The sequence below is a fragment of the Nylanderia fulva genome, unplaced genomic scaffold (genome assembly GCF_048542155.1).
Source record: "Nylanderia fulva isolate GAGA-0341 unplaced genomic scaffold, ASM4854215v1 Scaffold9, whole genome shotgun sequence".
Taxonomy (NCBI): Eukaryota; Metazoa; Arthropoda; class Insecta; order Hymenoptera; family Formicidae; genus Nylanderia; species Nylanderia fulva.
In genome coordinates, this window is record NW_028191026.1 from 667,558 (window position 1) to 692,505 (window position 24,948).

At 34.7% G+C, this 24,948-nt stretch overlaps 1 protein-coding gene across 1 annotated transcript in view; it reads left to right on the forward strand.

Annotated features, from left to right (window-relative positions):
* The first annotated feature begins 4,759 nt into the window (after nucleotides 1-4,759).
* Nucleotides 4,760-24,948, forward strand: part of LOC114946657 (Na channel protein 60E) — a 100,591-nt gene continuing 80,402 nt past the window's right edge. The window contains 1 exon segment of the mRNA XM_029323275.2: nucleotides 4,760-8,189. Coding sequence (XP_029179108.2) covers nucleotides 6,831-8,189 — 1,359 coding nt within the window. The 5' untranslated portion in view covers nucleotides 4,760-6,830.

The following is a 24,948-nucleotide window of genomic DNA, read 5'->3' on the forward strand; positions in this document are numbered from 1 at the left end:
ATTTAATATTTAAATTTCAAAGTCTACACGAAAAGAGGTAAAGAGTCTATATTAAATTTCAACAGAAAAATTATTTCAGTTTTCAACAAAAAATCTCATTTTACTCTCCAAATAATCTTACTGAATATGATATTTTATGTAACATGTCTGCAACAATATTTAAAATCCTATATAACATGTATGCCCTCGTGCAATGAGGTCGATAGAAAAATATAACGTTTAATAATTCTGTGCTGCGAAAGAGTGATAACCGGGCGACGAATCTTTCTGCTGAGAAAAAAAATCTACGAAATTTCTCATGAAAATATAAATGTGCAAGCATCAGCACTTGCAGAGATATGAAAACTTGGCGCGCGACGACGCTATAAACCCTAAGTAGGACTCGGTTTCCGGGGGTTTTAACAACTTATCCTTCATAAGTCTCGCTGATGACGCTCCACATTGTCGGGAGTTTCGTCGCCCTGTTTCTCTGTCTGTAAAGACTATTATGGTGCGAGGGGATACGCGGATGAAAGAGAAGTTGTAATCACGCGTTGCAAGAATGGTCGGACAGGTAAGAATACACACAAGGGAAGTAATATCCGGGGTGATTCTCTATTCCTTTAACGACGAGCTTTTAATCGTCGTTGTAAAAACAATTATGTCCAATATATATCCATTTCAAAATGTGTGTACGATAATTTATCGTTTTTAATAAACGTCATATCAGTATAAAAAATATTTTAAATACTTGTTCTTTTCTATATCAGAGATAAACTGTCAAATAAAGTTTCTAATATATGTCGCCTCTTCTTAAAATATAGTTATAAAACTCGTTATATTTTTCTCTCTCGTTTATTTTTTGTTGAAGAAATATTAACTTAATAAAACTTTCGATTTTATAATTTTCGTCTTTATAAAAAGTTTAACTGCTGATCTGATAATTTCTTATCGTCACGTTTAGTAAAAGAAAGACAAATAGAGACATCGCGGCATTTACAGGCGTTTCCATCGTGATTAATTTAGAAATTATTTGTTCTGTGACATTCCGTATTCATAAACGCGTTCCATGTCCTCGATCTGAATTCCTTTGAATACTAAATCAAGGACAAGATATGTTTCATAATTTACGGCCCCGTTATAACCGCACGAATAGAAAATCGCAAAGCTAGTTTCACGTCCGTCGTAGGAGCGATGCATTACACCGTGGCTTATCCGACATCGGTAGCTTAGCTTACAAGAAATATTACAAGGCATCATGCTTGCAAGGTTTTGTAGAAACTATGCATTTAGATGCATATTCAAGCACGACTGAATAATCTTTCGTTATCAAGACGAAACAGATGTCCCGTAAGATTCATTTCTCGCGAGAATAACATAAATAAAAATGATGTATATGTATGTACCATTATAATATTACAACTATACTTCATTTTTTTTTATTTTTTTTTTATAGAAACACGATGTTGGAGGATATTATAAAAATATATATAAATATAATAATTCACTCTTGTAAATGGAAACAAAAATAGACTGGTTTTGAAATATCTTGGATGAAAATCTCGAAATGTATTCATCGGGAAAATCATAAATGAGTGACATAAAAAATAATTATCATAATTACTTTCATTTGATTGCAAGAATGATAGTTGCAATATTTATACAATAATGCTGTTTCTGATTATTTCGGAAGCATGTTCGATTTTTTTTCTTTCGAAAAATGTAAAACCTTTGAATATTAGTACATATAGTTATAATTCCTTGTTATCGATTGTTATACATATTAGAATTAATTGAATAAATTTTTATGTGTTGATTATCATAGGAATTATTATTGCGCGTTCCCCTTATCCAAAGCAATTTCAATTATCCCACTGGCCCTAGAATTCTTCTTCGAGGGAGAACTTATTGCAAGATTGCTCGCGCTATACGAGGGAAAGTACCTTATACTCGTGGGAACGTACGTCCGGATGGTACTTTCCGAGGGTAATGTACTATCCAATAAGTTTTGCAATTCACACAGTCCGCAAAAGCCGTAGACATTCAAAACCGTACGAATATCGCGAGCTATTATTACTACACTGCACTTGAAAAAGAAATGAAGCGAATCGCGTGTTTCACACATCCAGCTCCTTAATTAATTGTCATTAAGTGCGAGCTCTAAATCGCGACTTAATAAAACAAAAATGACGAAACAAATAATTATTACCTGGTAAAAAAATTTTTATATCTAACAATATAAAATTATATAGAAATATATAAAATTATACATATAATCGCAAAATTATATACGAAACATGTCCATACATAATTAGATAAAAGTGCTTTTTATATATAATTATATAAATAAGTATTTCTTCATATGTAAATATATATATGTTTCATATATATATAAATTTGACATGATTATATATAAATCTTTATAATATACAAATTTATATAATTATAAAAATTGACATTATATTGATATATAAAAAATTGTTTACCGGGTAACGAACAATAGTGATGCTGTTAAACGGAAAAATCACGTTGAGATCACGCTTAAAAAATAGCAGATGGAAAGTAAAGTCTCAAATATATTATTGATGCGTTTAAAATTCTCTATGTACGAGTCATCCTTCATTTCTTAAATTTAAATGTCATTTTTGTCATTAGATTTATATTTCTCGGATATCACGTAATATCGTGGGCTGATTATCTTCGTTTTAATTCAGGTGGAATAATCATATAAAATAGAGGAGAGAGAAATTGCATAATTCGCTTCCGTAAGGACGGAAGAAAATCAACTAGACAGAATCGTTTATATTCCTCCGTTATATATTTGTAAGATTAATCCTAACAAATAGCTTATTACTTATAGCACTGACTGCTGAGTCTCAGTGCCATTAAAATATGGGAAAAGTATATAATATTTTCTCAACAAATTTAAATCCCAAGTCTATTATTATAATCTCATAATTTGAAACTTTAATATTAAATAATATTAAAATTATTATTTACGCTTTAAGAGTTTAATTAATTAATGGTATAATTTTGTTTACTAATTAACGGTAATTACGTCTGCTTAAATTTCCGTCGATAAGTATTTTTCCCCATTTATCGAATTTCACATCTCTATTGTGTTTAATTTTCACGTTCCATCAACCATTTTGCAATGCAGAAAAGTGTCGGTTACATAGACGATATTATCGCGATGCTACAAAGTAATGCGATACCTCGCTTCATTCAATCTATGATCGTAATTAAACTCCATCGAGATAAAATCACACTAATGCTAATTGATCACTCCTATTACTGATTTCCATTTTATCAGGAAAATTGTTATATTACATCAAAACATGTACGGAAAGAATATAATTTAATCGTTCCTTAATTTGCCTCAATTTATTTAGTTATCGCTTAAACTTGTCCTCCCAGACAAACATTAATTCGAGATTATATAATTCACCAAATTTCAATTATCGATAATTATATATCTGATAGAAAATTAATTATACAGCGCCACATAACGTCAAACTGAGTGACAGCTTTTCGTTGTGTTTGTACATTATCCGTAATGAGATCCTAAAATTTATGCCTACAGGAAATCGTCGACAAATGGAAATCCGCAATCTTTCCCCTGACGGTCATATAACATCGTATAACACACACAGAGAGATAATCTCGTCGGAGGATAACATCGACCATGGAGAACTTTCAGACTTAAATTTCCGCCAGAAAAAAAGCCGGCAACGCAAAATCGCGATAATAATAACTCTCTCTTTCGCAACCCCATCCCCGAGATCCCTTGCATCTCATTAACTCTTGAAGGACCATATGAGGTGTAACTCCTAAAATTTTTATTTATTATTTCTACAATTTTTAATCTTTTTCGCTGAAACCGTAACTATGTCACCACTTTCAGAATTTTAATAAATTATTTTATAAAATTGTTACAATTATTAATAAAATACCGGCAATAACGAAATAGCATATTTTTAATAAACTTACAGAAAGATTAATATACATATTTATATAACGAAATCGAAATTCCAAAAATCCTAGGATGCATATTCTCAGATTGATCGATCGTACGCAATAAGTACTACCGGGATTTCCTAGTTTCCCTCATCCTTATTTACGTATATATATGTTTCACGTGGTCCTCCAAGAGTCAAATTGCAACCCGTCGCGACAGCTGATTAAATCCTCGTGACAGATAATCGCGCGTACGAGGAAAATTTACGCGCGCGCGCGAGACGGTTCGCTGTCAACTCGTTCTCTCTCACATTCCGGAATCCAGTGTCGATTGCGGCGGATTAATTACGGACGCGTGTCCTGGAGCGCGGAGAACCCGAGGGGTACCATCGTTCAACCCGTCCGCCTGTTTGCCGTATCCTGCTCGCCTACACCAAACCGACCATCACCACCACCACCACCGTCGTCGTCGTCATTGCCACCACCTGCAGGGGGTTGGTTGCGCTTGTTCGTTGTGGAGGTGGGGGTTGGCGTCAGCAGCGGTGGGTGTTCGTGCAGGTACGTGGTTCCTCTCTTCTCGCCCTCTTCCTCCACGCCGAGCATCACCACCACCGGTAGAGCGTTCTCCCGTCTGTGCCCTTTGCGGCCACGTACGTATGTACACGTACGTATGTATGTGTGCGAGGCTCCGTATGTGTACGTAACCACGTCGACGGAGATCCTCCGTACGGCCGGCGTTCTCCGGCTCGGCTCGGTTCGATACGCGCGCGCGCGCACACGATACCGATGGGGTTCATCAGTGCCGACAGTGCCGCCACAGCTCTCGTAAGAGACGCCCGTGATTTTGCACCCCCGCTCGAACAGAATTTGCCGGACTATACGACGAGGGTGCACCACGGTTCTCTCTCTCTCTCTCTTTCTCTCTCTTTCTTTCTTTTTTTCTCTTTCCCTCTGTCTCTATTTTTCTCTGTCTGTCTCTTTTTTTCTCTGCATCTCGTTCCATCCTTGCCTCTTCTCTCCTCTTGACTTTTCTCTCCTCCGCTCGACCGTACCATTCGTATCGCGCCGTACCTCGCCGGATTAATAAGGTGATGAACGACGAGTGGGTGCTGACTGGGGGGATAAGAGCCTCGGCCGCATTCGGTCTCGTCTCGACGCCTCGTGGTGATGTGGGTGCTTGGTGGTGGTGGTGGTGGTGATGATAATGATGATGATGATGATGATGATAGTGGCGCGTTGATACGAGGCGACCACGCTGTTCGCGAGATTGTGTACAGACGAATGCGCCTTCCTCGCCGGTGTGTATCCCAACAAATCAGCGTGGCTGATCCGTGTCCCGAGCGTTGTCGCCGATAATTTTTCTTCTTCAGGATCTCCCACGTATTTTGCCATTCACGTGATTCCGGATCGGAGCGCGAGCTGCAAAACGCCGAGAGAGGGTCAGGGTGATCGACCGGGAGACGGCGACGCTTCGCTAAAGCCGTCGTTGCATTTCCGAGAGACGTGCATTTATCTTAGAAAAGTTTCTCCTCGCCGAGAGAACGCGGTAAACAACACAAAAGTCCGCGATCGACGAGAGGAACAAGCGTAAACGTTTTCGCGTCTTAATTTATTGATCGAGCCATCGATCGAGCTACCCTATCGCGGACTTTTCCCCAGGTTTCGGCGAGTGTTCTAAAATATTCGCGATAATTTCGCTCAGCGATGCAGTCACGTGGCTGACTCTCGCTCATATACATATTTATGATGAAACTTGCCCAGCCGAAAATCGTCGGCGAAACGGATCGGGATTCCGGAGCTGCTAGCGCGATCGGTCGATGCTTATAGCAGGCACTACTATGACACTCGGTTTAGTTGCTGACATTCAGAATGAGCTATGCACAGCACACAGGTACGGACTCCTTGACCTCTTAAAGTCACGACACGATACGACACGAAGAGTATACTTGGTCGCGCGAGTATGTGTAAACTGCTTTCGACAATACGGCGAGGCTTAGGCGAGAATTGCAGCTGCGGTATAACTCGAGGGGACTTCTTGCGATCGAAGGCTTTTCGAGATTTCAAGAGGGTCGTAGTTGACACGGAGAAAACCAACGTCAAATCTGGCCTCCCGCACGCCTTTCATCCCTGCTATGTTCTATCTCTCTCTCTCTTTCTTTCTCTCTCTCTCTCTCTTTCTCGCGAATCCGCAATACGGCGTAACCAATCCACCACCGTAATCAGTCATATCCGCAACGGTTTCCGGACAAGCGAAATCGTCGCAAAACTTTCCAACTGCGAGAATTGATTGCGAACAACTTGAAAAGTCCCTGCTCGTCATCCATCACGCGCGAACACTTATCAATTATTCTTCGCTATTGAAGACTCGATAGCAAAGTCTATCGGGTATTATTATCCGCAATCCATTTCCAATAAGTCATTTCCGATAAGTTACTCCGAAAGAGAACATGCGCAAAATTGCTTGAGAAAACGAAACGGTGTAATAGTCGTATCGCAAAGTGTATCAGCGTCATTAACCGCGTCCACGAGACTATTCTCTTTTGTACTGTGAACTTTCGATCTTGGACTGCGAAATTCTAAATGTCTAAAAGAAGGAAGGCACCATTTCCGAAGTTAAATAAATGTTTTCGAACGCAAACTTCACGAGTGTTTGAATTGTGATTGAATGAACGTGCAACGTAAAGTACAATTTGCAAAATATATTAAATGCGATCGTAATGAGCAAAACTTTGTCGAAAAATCGAGACAAGAGAGAATTTTCAAAATCCTGTCAATTAATCGATCGACAATAGCGATCGCAGCGGAGATCAAATTCCGATCAGGACAATTTAGCGATAGCATGAGGTCGACGAAAGTGGTACAGGATCGTAAGGGATGATCGAGCATAGATCCCAATGACATCTCGGCGGGGCGGGAGCGAGGGGTTTAAAAGTCCTCCCAGCCCTCCGAGCAGCGGTTCGGAGGACAACGGTTTCACGAACCGACCCCGAGTGGCCGGACTCTACGTCAAAAATCTAAGCCGAGAGGAATTGGATGAGTTGTCGAAGGAGGGCATCTACGGACCAACGGGAAATCCGGACGATCGACCTAGAGACAGCGGTAGTCAGAGAAGTCTTAATCTCCCAGGCAGCAGCAGGGACTTCGACGCTCACGATTACCTCAGAGGTGCGATCTCCAGGACACCCCAGCCACCTAGAAGATCCGGCGTCGGAGCCAGATATCGAGAATACGGCGAGAATTTAGTGCGAAGGGATCATCATGGCTCGCTTCCGGTGGAAAAGAGTTGGCCAAGGCGACTGGAGGATCGTCCGAGGCAGGCTTCGCCGGAGAGATTCGCTCGAGGATCCTCCGAGTTCCCTGTCCGAGGTTCCTACGATCCGTTCGTCCGACCCGGCGTGTCACCCAGAGCAAGTTCCATCGACGTACGGATCACTAGCGAGGAGTCCAGACCGCGTCGCTTCGGAGAAGGTTCCAGGTACCTCGAAGGGCTCCCTCCTCGCATCCCTTCCTCGAGAGAACCTGAGAGAGACCAACGATCTTCGATCGAGCGATTGCCGCCATCGTACGCGGGTCTGAGTCCACCCGAGTACACCGAGGCGGCCAAGATTCGTCCGAAAACTGCGACGAGGGTCCATCGGGACGGCGACGAGGAAACATGCAAACAGCCGGGTTCACCGCCGGCGGAAGAGAGCCGGGAGGACGTCGTGATCTTCAAGACGATGAACATTGGCGGAAGAGCGGAGGAAATTCCGAGTTTGTCGCGGACGTCCTCGGTGACGGAGAAGCCGATCTCTCCGGAGTCCAAGAAGAGCGAGTCCCCGCCAACGAAGAGAGTTGGCTCCAGGGTGCAGGACAGTACGAGGTTGCGACCCCCATTGGCCGGAACTGCCGGCACCTCTGCGGATTCCGGTACCGGGGATTCCGGAAGCGCGGAGATCCAGGCGGATGTCGTGACTCCTCAAGCAACATCGGGCGACGTTCTCGATCCTAACATGTCTACGATCGAGGGCAAGTCACCCGGTGCGAAGACACCGGGCGCCAAAGGCGGCAAGCAAACAGTCAAACCATTCACGAAGGAGAGCCTCGACAGGCTGGAAAACAAGACTGTGCAATTAGTGCGCGAGTATGGCTTTCAACCTAAGAGAAAAATGTCGGTGGAAGACGGTGCCGTACTGCCAAATAAATTCGAACCATTCCCGAACGAGCTCTACGGCAGGCCATTGGAAGAAATCGACAATTTCATCTACGACGAGGTGAGTTCGCCATTTCGACCGTATATTCTATTTTTCGCCTTCCTATTATTACATTCTTGATGCAAGTGCCAGATTAAATTATCAAAGAGATATATAACTGCCTTCTTCAATTACTTTACATATATATATCGTAATATGTATCACGATACATAATATCATAATATTATAATATAAAATATCTAATAAAATATAATATATTTAACAAATTGAAAATAATTAATTTGCAAATCATTAAAACATAGTATTTATAAGTATTACATAATGACTGGTTAGCACCGCGTTATTTCCTTTAGATAAAAAAGTAACTTGTGTAATATCGAAACGAAATCAAAAAGTGCAATTTTCAAGTACAGCCGGAGCTTATCGTAGTTATCTTAAATCTACAAAGAAAAATTCAAGGACCACGCAACCGAGGATCGTTATAACGCGACGTCGCGATATAACTGACGTATTTCCACTTTATCGTCGAATGTTGAAATGAGAAGCGAGAGCAAATATCGGTCGAACGCGCGCAATTTTTGTTTCTGTAAATAAATTTTCGCGTTCGGTGCAAAGCGAGCGGAACAAAGATGGCGAAGAAAAGCTAGGTAGGTAATGTTAAAAAAAAAAAAAATGAAAAAGAAGAAAAGAGAAAAGGGTGGTTTCGTTGGAGAGATGCGCAGAACCGACGAAAAGGAGCTTAAAACAGGGACGGAAAGAAGTACTCGAAGAGAGAGAAAAAGAGAAGACGAGCGACGACACATCGGCAAAATAGAAAAAGTAAAACGACTAAGAGGGAGAACGGACAAATCCCTCTTTTCGCTTTCTCTTTCTTTCTTTTTGCAGAAAGAAATGTGAAAAAGAGGGAAAAAAAGATGAGAAAAGGGACGAGATGACGGACAAATTAGGCAAATTCGAGCGCATATATCTATATTTGCATTAAAAATCGATTGTGACTCTATTCGTGACTTGTTCTCAAATAAGAAATCCTTGCGGGAGATTATGTGGCTCATAGAGGCACAACTCGAATTTCTTTTAATTATTCTCATTCCCGGTTATCTCTCGCCAACTATCTCTGGGGAGCTCTTATCTAACGAGAGAAAAATTTTCTCTCGTTAGCGTACAGAACGTTAACGTAACGTACAGAAAGAGAAACGTGCAGAATTTTATCAAGCAAGTTTCATCGGATTTCGAAATATTCCATAGCTGAACATTTAGTCAAACGTCAAACGAGACTGCGTTCTACTGAGATATCAGATGCGGAATGTGAGTTTAATGTGATGCTGGTATGCAACCCTTCGCATAAGTGACGTTCTCTTGCAGATTCAATCGGAAACGCTATTTGCTCGAAACATCGATTATTAGAGGGAACAAAAAAAAGATAAAATATCTATTCTCTATTCAATCGAACATTTCGTAGTAAAGTAATGGTTACTTAAAAAAACCTATGGGGGAAAAAGAAAAATGAACTTTCTTCGTACTAGTCAGAAAAAAGAATACTTTTGTAATTTATCTTTAGGAAGTAGAAATCTCTTTTCACAATGAAATAGCGGGGATCCATTTCGCGTGTAGATGACGGAGCGTTATAATGATATATCCGTGTCAGGATGACCCGATAAAAGGACAGTTGAGAGAGACAGCGGAAGGTGGCGAAAAACACGCGCGTTTCATCGCGAAAGGTTATTCTGAAAATGCAGAGGTCGAGAGATAACCAGGTAGAAAACCAAAAGATTTCGGAAGGTGTGAAAGAATAATTGTCGCAAAAGATTGCCTCTCAAAATGTAGAGACCGAGATAAAACATTTTAGCTGGAAAAACCGAAAATTTCAGAACCTTTTCGAGTGTGCGAAAGAATAATCGATACGACCTTTTGACAAATCTTTCTCTATTTGGGACGCAAGTATATTTTGCAAAAATATCGTTCAACTAATCTTGTATTTTTCTCTTTATACACAGAGAATTTTCTCTTGGAATTTACACTGAAAAACCTCTGAAATTTATGAGACAATATAGTATTGGAAGAATTTTATAAGAGTTTCTCTGATTAAAATATTTATCACAATAAAACAAATATTATGTACATAATAAAATTAATCGAACATATTTTATATTTTATTGTGGTAGATATTAATATTTTTTATTGTGTAAATATTAATCCGACAAACTTTTATAAAATTCCTCCATATTGTCTCATGATTACCATGATTTTATAAGATAAATTCTACACTGAAAAAAAATTCTAAACCTTTCAACTAAATTATTATTTTGTTAATTAATATTATATATTAATATATTTAAATACCTTTTGATCTAATATTTATTTTACATGTTCAATTAGCGAAATAATATTTAGTTGAAAGGTTTAGACAAATTCTTGTTTTCACAATGTAAGCGAAAATTCTCTGTGTATAATAAACATTTGAAATGTTTAAATGTCACTAGAGTAAGAATAATGAAAAGTTCACGAGAAAAGAAAAAAGTCCAAAGGCGATTGACAAGAAATGAGACTGATAGCGGTAAAGGGTAAAGCTCGCCGGTTGAGGGCTCTCGCTAGACTGACAGCTGTACATGTCACACTTCTTCCAAGGTCGCACGGGCTTTAGTTTACAACGCAAGTATTTACATTTAATTGCAGAGCGACAGAGACTGGCTTTGTACAATGGAACAGAAATATAAGATACATTAAATTTTATTTCATTCGAATATCTATGATTCAAGCAACAATTTAAACATATCATGCATTCATTTATATTTAACGATGTTAAAGAACATTTTTAACACGGAAAAAAATGAGCCACCATAGTTAAATTTCAGCTGCCCCTATATTACAATTTATCATGCCTAAATTTTTAACTATAGTTAAAATAACTTTTAACTTTTTAACTGTAGTTAACGAAAAATTCTATAGCTAAATATATTAGCTATCATAGTTAAAATTTAGACATAATAATTAAATTTCGTGTGTAATATAGGGACAGCTAAAATTTAAGTTATAGTAGCTAATTTTTTTCCGTGAGAGCATTTTAGATTATATCACAATATGTGTTAATAAAAAAGCGTATACGATAGATTCTTTCCAATTTATTGATAAATAGTAATTTTGTCGTATGTTTTGAACAATCACACATTAAATAGATTATATTGTAAAATATAATAAAATATATTCGGAAAGAAGGAATTAATAAAAAAAATAAAATAAAATAAAATCTTACGTTCGGTGTGAAATATATTTCGTTAATTTAAATGTGAGATTTCTAATTAGCTGTTGAAATAAATTAAAAATGGATTGAGGATAAAAATTCAATAATTACAGTGCTGAAATGTAGGGAGATAGCAAGACGTAAACGTGCGTGGCATTAGTGGAATTATAATTTCACATCTAAACAGTTAGTTTGCACGTGGTTTGCGGTCGACATCGCGCAACCAGAGTTGTAAATGTCTCGAAGCTACAAGGAGCAATCAAGACGCAATGGCGGATTTGTTGTGAAGTTTCTGCTTTTGTTGTACGTGCGAGACGGCAAACTTTTGCATTTATACCGCAGAAACTATGACGAATATATATCGAGAATAGAGAGCAAAAGAGAGAGAAACAGGTTTCCACGCGGTTACTTTTGCAAAGTATCGCTAAAATCGATGCTCGCTTTAAGTTTCCGATCGACTTTCCGATATTCGCGACCAATATTCTGCGTTGAATCTTAATATCAATCTCAGATTGATCACGGAGATCGAAAAGTATTTCTATCAAGAATGAGTCGCGCGCAAGTTTTTCGAACATATATAAAGAATGACATTTTCGCAAGAGAGTTGGATGACATTAAAACTGTTGATACTGTTTGTGCTCCGCGCAAACTTTCTTACGACTTATAATAGACGCGAAGACAAAATTTATCAAGTCTCATGGACAGACGAGCATCAATTATAAATCTGCATTTTATGCACGTGAAATTGTATTTCACGTTTATTTATCGTGAAAATAAACACGCGTGATCTCACTGTGTTTTAATCGAATTTTCCATAATGTTACCAGTCGCATATAGAAAAGTTTGATCCCAAAACGAGATATATTTATTTAATATTTATCGACTTGATTTATCACGATGGTGTCCAATGATATAAAAATGTTATCCATTAAAATAACGTTCATATAACTTTTTTAATGACTTTTTCGTTACACATTGTTGTTATCAATGATGTAATAAATTAATATAACCGCTATTGTAATACTACAACAATTTACACGCGACATACAAAATACAATAGAAATGTTTTATTATTTATATGCTTTCCTTTATTTCCGGAAAAGTTAATTTCATTAATAACATTCTTATTGGATTGGACACCGCTAATATTTTATTACAAGAAAGACGGTATAGTGTCTCGCACATTTCGGATGTTATGAATGATACGACCCACAAACAAAATTTATGAGGTTTGCAAAATGTACTTCTTTTTATTAGCCTATCGTGAACCGAGGCATCCCGTTATTAACTTATGGCCTCGGCATAAAGTCTCCTTCGAAGCACGTCGATGGGTTTTTGGTGCCTCGACTCTCGATCCGCGCGGAAGACACTGAATATTTCACTTTGCGCAGCAAAAATAAAGAGCACGATCTCTAATAAATTCATGTCGCTTCCTTTTACCGAGCAATATCCGTCGAAAAGATTTTCAATATCGCGGAGAACCAAGAGAGCCGATAGGGGATTCGGACAACAGGGCTCGCAAATGCGATTTCAATCATCTCGTTTTCTCAATATAACGCCGGCATCGATATTCCGAATTATCATAATTGCATATGTTGTCCGTGGATTTATGTTAACGATTAGGCGTGATTTGTAAAATGCAATCTGCACACGCAGCTTCGATCACGATACGCTATTCTGAAATTACGAGGACGAATCCGACATAATTCACCGGGAGAAGCACGAACAAATAATTTTATATAATTTATATATAAAGATATATATTTGATAATTAATTTATATTGTTTCAACGTATTCGACGATTCTCTCGAATAAATTTCTATTTTTAATCAAACTTGTGTACAGTAAAAAAAATTGTTAACTTGATTAAATCGTTCAATTAAATAGATATTATTTTGTTAATTAAACATATAGAAATATTTAAATTAAATATAACATATTAAATCTAACAAAACGTATATATTTGACTTTAATATTAATATATTTATTAATATTTATTAATATAATATATTGTTTAGTCACGTTCACAAATTTTTTTCAGTGTACTGATTTTTCTTTTAATTTTAAAAATTTAAAATATATGTATGTGCGATAAGATGTCTGAATATCCTAGATAATAAAGGCTAAACATAAAGATCCAAATAGATTACTAGAGCGAGAGGAATATTTGATATATAGAATTCTAGAAATAATTTGGCTCGTGTGTGACTTTGGGATATAATAATAAGCTGGAATCTACTAGCAACCACTACTGGACAAGTTTCGGTTTGTTCGCGAAAAGTTTTGTGGCATGTATTATATATATGTATATGTATAAGCGATGCTTATACGTAAATATAAGTTAAATACAATAGTTCAAAGAGAAAGAGCGTAGAATGTTGCTTCAATGGAAACTGTTTATAGAAAAGAAGTTATAATTTTGAACTTGCAACTATTATTTTTTAAATATTAATTTTAACAATATACATGGTTCATATTTTTTTCAATAATAAATATTAATATAAACATTTATGGAAGGTTAATAAATGTAAATTATAACAAAACGCCAGAATGCAAAAATGCGGAAATAAAAATTTCACTTTTAATTTAAGATATATTATTATATAATGTGCTCAATTAAATTAATCCAGTCACTGACCAAGTCAACTATGTTGTAAATTTAGTAGATTGGACAGTCGCCAAATAACTCTCATTGTCAGAAACACATGTGTGAAACTATTTGTCTTCTGTCTGCTAGAATAAGCGTCTTAAATTATTGAAAGCAATTCAATAATTAACACGTAAACTTTGAATGTTCTTGACCTGAGGCACTTTCGATGTAGTTGGCATATAGTTGCGACACAATTCAACGACCATTAGTTTCAAGAGAATGCATATTGCATTATATGTTAGTATTTTATTGCAGATAAATTTTATCTACAAATAAATAAACGGTCGATAAATAGATTAATTTTTCATAAAGTCAAAAGTAATCTTAAGAACCGTTCAATTTTCAATAAAAATATAAAAAAAAACTTGTATGTTTATATACGTGATATAAAAAATGACGTATGTCTATATAAACAGTTAATGATGCAATCACTTGTGCACCGAGTGAATAGCGCATTGGACAACGTCCATGCAGCTTTATTCATTTTGTCGCAATATAAAGCGACTATAGCTTTATCAACAATCTACTTGACACGACGCTATTTCATACAGCAATAAATACTTCCGCGACTTGAGCCGTTTTATATGTTACGGGGTTACGCATATGAAAGCCAGACAAGGACTTTCGATTTTCGCTGGCATATGCAGCGCTGATGCGCAAGTGCATTTACAGGTGGCTTTTACACAGCATCTATGTAATTTTCTTCGGCAGATTCGCGTTTTACGACCGATAATGCTGTCATTCTACTGCGCAGTGGAAAAGTAAACGCCTGCGTCGCCCACGCGCAGTAGTCGGTACCGTCTTATAATCAGACATACAAGAGAGAAAGAGGAACTCTGCTATTATTAATAACAGTTGAAAAGTTAATGATTCTGAGTAGCAATGTGAATATGCGCTGAAAAAAAATTGTGAACTCGATTAAATCATTCCACTAAATATCATTCTGTTAATTGAATATATAAAAATGTTTAAATTAAATGTATTAAATCTAACAAAAACGTACATTTGACTTAAATACTATAATATATGTTCAATTAACAAAATAGTAATTTAGTTGAAAGGTTTGGTCCAGTTAACAAATTTTTTGTCAGTGTACGTGCGCTGCCTGATTATTACACAGAGAATTTTCTCTTAGAATTTACCCTGAAAATCTGTAATTGTGGGACAATATGGTATTAGAAGAATTTTATAAGAGTTTCTCTGATTAATATTTACACAATAAAAAATATGAATATCTACCACAATAAGATATAAAATATGTTCAATTAATTTTACTAAGTACATAGTAAAATTCATTATGTACATATTAACATTTTTATTGTGGTAAATATTTAATCAGAGAAATTTATAAAATTCTTCCAATATCATATATTGTCTTACAATTGTTATTATTTTCATTTATTTAAATTCTAAGAGAAAATTATCTTCGTGTAGACACATCCATAAAACAATTATACGTTTCTTTTAACTTATTTATCGAAAGATTTTGACGTGAGAATAATTATTGGAAACTATTAGCGTGGAATTATCGATCGTTTCATTTGACAAATGGGCTGTCTAATGTCGATACGTCAGAATTATTGCATTTTTGTAATAAACGGTAGTGTTATTACATATGATTTCATATAGCAGAAAAGAGAAATCGTATTGCTTATGTTAAGAAAACCTTCAAGTATAAATTTCTTTTTAGTAAAATAAGCAATCGAAGTCTTAAAATAAAATATGCTTTTTCTGATATTTTATGGAAATGTCACTGGTGATGGTGAATTTGCTAATAAAACAAATTCAATTTTATTGCGCGACGTTGTTCAATAAAATGTGTACGCTTTACACATGATACAAATGTAAGGTCACATGGTCATGTTCTGTTAAAATAATTTAATACAAAAATGATATTATCAAATTTTTCAATATACATATAAAATTTTTGCAAAATTTAAAATCTGTCATATATTTATTTATGATATGTTATCATATACTGTAAAAAATGCAAAATTATATAAAAAATATATAAAATTACATAAATCATAAGTGTAAAATTACAATATAAATCATGAAATTAAATACATCTTCATTGTCTATTGTGTAATTTTACATTTATTTTTATGCAATATAATACATATTTTTTTACAGTGTATGATTTAAGTATTATAACGTACAGCGATTGTAGAATGCATTAATTTTTATAGTTAATATGACAAGTCTCTAAAAAAAAGTCAAATTACATTACACAAAATGCATACTTTATACATTTTTCTCTAATTTAATATTCTAACTTTTTTATATTTTCATATGTATTATAATGTTTTAAAATTACCATATGGTCAATTTTTCCCGTGTTATTTACGTGTTTTGCATGTTATTTCCGACATAACATCGCGCTTGATTTTTTAACGAAATTCATTTTTTATTTTTTCACGCACATAAACGCGTGCAAAAGATCGTTTTATTCAATATCAAATGGAGCATAAACACACACAAATACAAAAATGACAGATTTTATCTTCTAGATAAGCTTGCTTGACGAATTATACCGAGTATCGTTCCCATATTTTTTAACATATCAAGCGGTCATATCTATGGTATATTAATTAGCGTCAGAACCGAAACTCACGAATAGGTCAGCATTGTATCACGCGAAATACGAAAATGGAATATCTAGGTAAAGAAAGAGAGAGCTTAAATAAAAAGAACATTCTTTTTGTTCTCAGTTGCTTCGTCCAACGTGCTTTTCTACTTTACGCTAATATCGTACACAGCTCTCTCACGATAATTGTATCTTGTTTTGTTTCGAAAGTAAGTGCATATTCAAACATCGCTAAAATATATCTAGGTACATATTTTTGCAGTAATTCGGGAAATAGTTGAAACAATTTAAAACAATAATACTGTTAAATTATTTTCATTCGATTAATGTTCACTTTGCTTTTCGTACTTTGACACTTGCATAATTTAAATAATTTTTTATAATTTAATAAATGTTGCATGGCGCAACGCAATAATCATTATTATATTTGAACATATTTATATATAAATAAAATATATAAAGATAAAAAATTGAAAAAAATAAAATCTTAATAAAAAATCACGAATAAAAATTTAAAAAATTCATATCATCAATAAACAACAGTTTCCTCTGCTTTTATTCACATATTGGGTCCTCCGTGTATGAAGATATAAAATTTAATCTACCTTCACAGCACGGAAACTATACCAGTATGATTGCATTTCCACAGTAGCTGTTTACCATGAAATAAATGGGAAAAATTTTTCGCACGGAGAAACATTTCAAAATTTTTTACAATCTATTATGACGATACAGATGTATCGTAAGATAAATAATGTAATTACCCCAATATTTAATAAAATAGAACATGTATAAAACATTATATATAAAATATGAGACATACATAATACATACCTGTATAAATATCCGAAAAATGATGAATTGTACCATTTCGGATTATTATTGCGTATACAATATAATTAAAGTAATGTATTGATGTAGGATAATGATTTTTGTTAAAATAGTGCCTTGATAGATTTCAATTAATTTCGCAACTAGTTCATTATGATACTATTTTTACGAAATTGATAATATCCGTAATATTACACTTCACATATTGTACCTCTTCTTTAATTGTATTATGTTAGTGTTCAGATGTATTTTTATTTTTATTACACTTTTATATATTTATAGAATACTAAACATAATATTCCGATCTTGAAATTAAGATAAGCATTGACATTTTATGGCTTGAATGTAGAACAAAACTATGTTACGTGTTTTAAATACTATAGATATTCATCTTCGCGTATTTCTGATTCGAGCAATATTACAATTTCTTTCACAAGATATTAAAAGTGATGAGTTTTAAACGGTCATTTATGTATGCACTATTTAGGAATTTGCATGATGTGTATTTTTCATTATGGCGATATTTCTATGCTCCTCATTGTGAAATATATCGCAAATATTTCCACATATTATTTAGATATCAAGGCGAGGCAAAATGAAAACGGCACTTTACAATGTCGGCCGAGTAATATCAAAGAATTGCATGTTACATTTGCGTGAAGCGTGTCGGCATAACTTTTTGACACGTACCGTTTCTCCAATTATTGCGTGCGTGTTGTTCACTGAGACACGCGCCATTCTAAGCCATATCAACATTGTAAACTCGTCAACAAAGTTGCCAATGAAAAAAAAATCCCACTTACGTCCGCGTCTTTCCGAGACGAGAATAGAATCAATGTTAATCGCGATTCAGCGCGTTTAACGCGCAAACGATATTGTTGGGCCAATTTTGACGACACGCTTTCCGCAAATGAAAAGCTGAATGAAAATCAAATAACACTCACACGTTCGAGGAACAAAATGAGCTTGTGCCCACACACGTCTCGTTTAATTTCCCATCGCGGAAATGAGTCACCGAGTATATCGCACCCGAGCAAACCACAGAGAGATGCTTATAGCTGCAACACCTGCATCAGAAAAACGCAATATGTGTATAGTATATTGTATATACACGTCTTGATGCATGTAATATTTCATCTCGCAATCGACCATATACATACCAATAAGTGAGCCGCCAATAAATAACCGAATACGTTATTGAAAATTTGAAATCGTTGCAAACGAATGCAGCATGCATCATGCTTCTTTCGATTTCCGTTGTGGCATTCGGTGGTCCGATCTTTTGCAAATCATATCACCATCGTGATGTCATCCTAGAGTGAATCAAACATCTGAAACAGATCAGTCGAATAAATTTTTTTTATCAAACATGATGTTAATGCATACTCAGCATGTAATTGGAAAATACTGAAGGAGTTTTATTCTCCCTGATTTTGCAACCTTATAATGTTCTGCATTTTTGTGTACAAAATGTAAAACACGAATCTGTAAATTAAAATTGTCATTCTTATCCAGCAAACACAGGTATACAAATGTTATGTACATGTAAGTAATCAAGTATGTTACACGTAACGTATATGTTAGTTGTAATTTCCCACTCATAGAATATTTTTAATATAAACTCATGTAACATTTTTAATATAACATATATTACATTGTAGTTATATTGTAATTATATAATAAATAGCACATTGATGTATCGATAAGTCAGTGCTATCTTAAGATATAATAACAATATAATTACAATGTAATATATGTTATATTAAAAATGTTACATCTATGAATGGAAAACTACAACTAACATATACATTACATGTAACATGCTTGAATACTTACATGCATATAACATTTATATACTGTTTGTTGGGATAATTAGAAAAAAAATTATAGTGGATTATACATATATATATATATATATATAAGTCTATTTTCTCTATCAAGTGGGGGGAGGTAAATATATATATATATATATATATATATATATATATATATATATATTTACCTCCCCCCACTTGATAGAGAAAATAGACTTCAATAATATATTAAAAGAGGATATTTATTTTGACGATATTGAATCAATATTTAGGAATATATTTTTCTATCGCTTCATCAAAAAATAACGAAATAAATAATTCAACTCACACATTTCGGCTATTCTTCTCCGGCTCGACGTACTCCGGATTCCACGACACCATTTTTCCCGCAGGAAATTAATCTCTGCATCGGAAGCTATCCTCGTAGAAGAACACTCGCGTTACTTTTTTTCGTTCGCTAAGCCCGGCTTTTAACTATCACTGACGATAAAACGCGAGAAATATAATAATGACAATATGGCGGCGCGACCTTGTCCCAGTCGACCGGCGATTTTTGCGAAAATACCGAGTTAGTTCGTCGCGTGACGATACTTGGGACACGGTGACGCGGAAGTACGACCGGAAACGCGCAATTGAGTGCTCGAAATACGCTCGAGAACGCCGAAGAACTCGGAAAATCTCTCCCGGCAACTTTCACGATCCGCCCTCGTAAACTCGCGAACTTTGGCGGCAAGAGTCGTCGGAGCTGTGACGTCACGCGAAGGACGCAGCGAAGTTGAGCGAGATTCGCGACCGACAAGAAGAACGCGAGGAACGAATATTTCGAGCGAGATTCCCGATCGAGGAGGCCAATCTCGGTCGAATAATCGCGATCGCGATGTGGGGACACGCGACGCGATTAGATTCGGACGATAATTAACGGCGGGAAGGTGCTAATTAATATTCTCACTCGCATAATTAGCGGAGCAACGCGGACGAACGCGGGAATGTTGATCGTGAACGATGCGAAGTGAACCAGAGGGCAGCAGCACTCGGATTGTATCGAAAATGTCACCCAGAGTGACGCGCTCGCTCGACCAATCAGGAGAAAGATCCTCGGTCTCTGATTGGTCGGCGCGGAATTGGTCCACCAATCAGAGACGAGGATCTCTGTTCTGATTGGTCGATCGAGCGCTGCGCTCGGACTGATATTTTTCGATACAATCCGAGCGCTGCTGCCCTCTAGGTTCACTTCGCATCGTTCGCGATCAAAATTTGTCCAACCAATCAGAGACGAGGATCTCTACCCTGATTGGTCGATCGAGCGCTGCGCCTCGGGATGATATTTTTCGATACAATCCGAGCGCTGCTGCCCTCTGGTTCACTTCGCATCGTTCATGATCAACGTTCCCGCGTTTGTCCTCGTCGCTCCGCGAATTACGCGAGTGTGAATATTAATTAGTACCTTCCCGCCGTTAATTGTCGTCTGAATCTATTCGCGTCGCGTGTCCTCACATCGCGATCGCGATTATTCGATCGAGATTGGCCTCCTCGATCGGGAATCTCGCTCGAAATATTCGTTTCTCGCGTCCTCCTTGTCGGTCGCGAATCTCGCTCAACTTCGCTTCGTTCCTTCGCGTGACGTCACGGCTCCGACGACTCTTCCCGCCAAAAGTTCGCGAGTCGCGATGTTTACGAGGGCGGATCGGCAGAGTTCCCGGGCGAAATTTTCCGAGTTTTTCGGCGTTGTCGAGTGTATTTCGAACGGGCGATTGCGCGTTTCCGGTCGTACTTCGATATTATCGTGTTCAAGTATCGCCACGCGACGAAGTAAGCTCGTAGTCTTCGTAAAAATCGCCGGGATCCGTTCCGACACAGACACGCCGCCATATTGTGATACCTCGACATATCGTACGAAAATATTTAAGCAAGAAGTTACATATATTAATCGTGTGAGCTCTCGCGTTTTTACCGAAACGCGACGAAGATTTTTGTGACAGCTTAAACCCGGGCGTTCTCGCGAACGAAAAAAAGAAAATAAATAACGCGAGTGCATTGTTGTGAAGCTTGGACAATTCCCGACGTAGAGATCTCCTACAGGAAAAATGCCACCGAGGAATCCGGAGTGAAACAGCCGTATTGTGTGAGTCGAATTATTTATTAATACAGCGAACGTGGCAAGTAAAAAAAAAATAATTTAATTGAATTCTATCTACTGTATGCAATTATTTGTTGTCACATCAAGATGTTCGAGATGCAGACTATATTGTCGAATATATTTACATAGTTATAATTATATTTACAATATTATATATTATGATCGAAATCGTTATATAGTAAAATCATATTTAAATTATTATTTCAATTTTCTGAAAGTAAATTGTTAATAAATAAATTTAATTGGGATTATCAAGAAAATATTTAGATGATTCATATATATTTTATTTTAATTAATTAATTGATACAATGGTAGAATATTAGTGGAATATTGTTAAATATATTAATAAATTACTGCATAATTTTGTTTGAACAAATTTTAACGTCTCGTAACACATAGAAGATTTTTAAAAAATCTAAAAAAATGTGTTTGTACGAAAAGCATTTTATTTATTTTCTCAAATGCTAAGTTACTTAGCACAAATAAATCCTGTACAAAATTTTTTTTGAAGAAATCCTAAAGTCTCATAAAATGTATTTGAAAAAAATCACATTGAAAAATATGTTAACTTGATTAAAGCATTCAACTAATTATTTTGTTAATAGAACACATTAGTTTTTAAGTCAAATATATGTTTTGTTAGATTTAATATGTTATATTTAAAAATTCCTATACATACAAAATTAGTAAAAATAATATTTAGTTGAATGATTTTGTCAAATTAACAAATTTTTTAAAAATGTGGACAGGATATATTTATACTAAATACAATTAACCAAATTAATAATTATTAAAAGTTTGATCTGAACGTTATATGAAATTTTGTACAGTAGAAAATATAATACAAGCTCCTTCCAACCTTCTTATAATATAAAATCACAAGCTATTCTATCTGCAATTCTTGAAATAACTTTGAAATTTGAACTAAAATCGAAAACTAATTAGTCGACTTAATAAAATTCTTCAAACAATGTTTTTGGGATAACATCTTGGAAAAATAATATATTGTACTAATTAATAAACGTTGAACACTGATTTATAATCGGAAGTATAATAAAGAAAAACATAAAAGTTTGAAAGAAAAGAGATAATATAGCATAAACAGAGCAGAGACATTCGAGTATTCTATAAAAAATTTGGAAATTAGTCGAAAACGAGCTCTGGAATAAATAACACATGTTGCATAATATATTTCTCTCTTTTTCTTATGTTTTTATAACAGCATTCAATTTCAATTCATCCATCCTCATCGATTTAATTAATTTGACAAAATATATCCAGATTTATTAAACGAATAGATATATTCTACAGTTTATATTCTACAAAAATTAAAATTCTCAATTTTTCAATATAATATATTTCAAGTGTTTATATAAATATCTATTTTATACACACATATTTCTAAAAGGTTTTTACATTTATAATCTAATGTCTTATTGTTAGTAGTTCTATCGAATATTATTATTCAACGAGAGAAAGTTATATATATTTGTGTTGATTTACATTATATTAATTTTTTCAAGATTTTTTCGTAATCCTGAAATTCCATTAGCAGTTGAGAAATCATTAGATTAATGAAAATAATTTAAAGTAAAAACAATTTGTAGGGCAATATATATTATAATACTTTTCTCTAAATTTATTTTTATTCTCTTTAATATTAATTAGTACAATATATTATATTGATACCTTTTGGGGATTATCTGAATGATACAATAATTTGCCATTTTTTATGTTTTCATATTATTTATGCATAAATTATTAGGTTTATTAATAAATAATTGTTGTAAATCCTGTAAACCCTTAATCCTCCCTGTAAATTTTGTAAACCCTTGTAATCCTCGAGGGATTTGAAATGCTGCTTTAAAGACGAGTACTTGGTAAGTACGCTATATTTTGTTTATTCGTTATATTACGACAATATTTATAATTTATTTGATTGTCTCTTAAATATTTAGCATTTATCTGTAATTCTGTTTTGACATAGTTTTCATGAAAATCATTTATTAATTATTTACTGTTGTATGTGTATATTTATTAAAATATATGTGTAACCTTATTTATTAAATTATATTATTTTTAATAAACATACACATACATGCATACATGTGCGCGCAAGAAAATTAGTATTTTTATTTTACACATACACTTTATTTAATGCACACAAGTTCGCACTTTGTTCCGCGATATAAATATTCATCAAACGTGTTAAAATTGTGTTGAATATTTTATCGCGAGTGTGTGTAAAATGTCTCAACGAGGATTGAAATTGAACATTGCATCAGATTGTGCGGATTGTCATACAATTTTATATATAAAAACAATTTCTACGATTTTACATTTGTTACTCTTTGTCTTACTTTATATCTGGAATTCTCTGAACGTAATTATATTCCATTTGTTTTTGGATCGTCATTTCCTTTTATCTATATTGTTGTATAAAATAATGTAGAATTGACAGAAAAAATTTTTAATAATTGAAAGTGAATGAGTTTTCCTTAACGAAAACTTGTCTACATCGACGAAGCGATTTGTCGAAATCTCTCAAATTACATCACACGAATAAACTCAATATGAAATTTTTTTATAGAATCCTAGCGCCTTATAATCATAAAATGTATTTGAAAAACATTGGGGATGGTATACATTTATAAATGGTATACATTTATACTAAACTCATTTAACCAGATTATAATTATTGAAAATTAAGATATATTATTTCAATCTAACCATTATATATATATAGATTTTTGTGCGATAAATAATGTACAAGTTCCTTTTCCTGCCTCACTACTTATTTTTAGATATGCAATCCCGAGCATATCTGTGATTTCTCGAGCAAATTTCAGGTTTTATCTAAAGTCGAAAATCTAATTAGTCGACTTTATAAAATCTTGTTATCGCTCATTTCTTATCTCATTCTTATTCTTGATCAAACATTTCGCGGAACATCTTGGAAGGTAAACAATACTAAACGCCGATCACAAATAGTGATCTTATAACCGGAAATATTATAGTAAAGTGAAACGAAAATGTACGAGAAAAAAAGACGGAAATACAAAGAGAGTGTCCTCTATAGAAAATTTGAAAATTAGTCGAACAAACTGTGGAATAAATAATACATATTTCATAATTAGCAGTTAGATCACGAGATCACTTTTTCTCTCGCTGGAATAGACAGAAGCAATATTGAACGATTCTTTTTTGAAATAAGTATTTTCCTAGTTTTTCTCTTGTGTTTTTATAATGGCGTTAATTTCAATTTGTTTTTCCTCATTGATCTAATTAATTTGACACAAAATATGCACATTTATTAAACGAATAATTATCATCTTGTTTATATTCCGTGAAAATTATTCTCAATTTTTCATGTAATATTCAAAGTGTTATATAAATACCTATTTTATATATACATATTTCTAAAAATTTCTTTTATTTGTGATTTAACGTTCGATATTATATCGGATATTATTACTTTTTGTATGTTTTTATATTTTATATTTGCCCCAATATTTTGCATTTATCTGTCAATTCCTTTTCGATATGGTTTTAATTTAAAGGA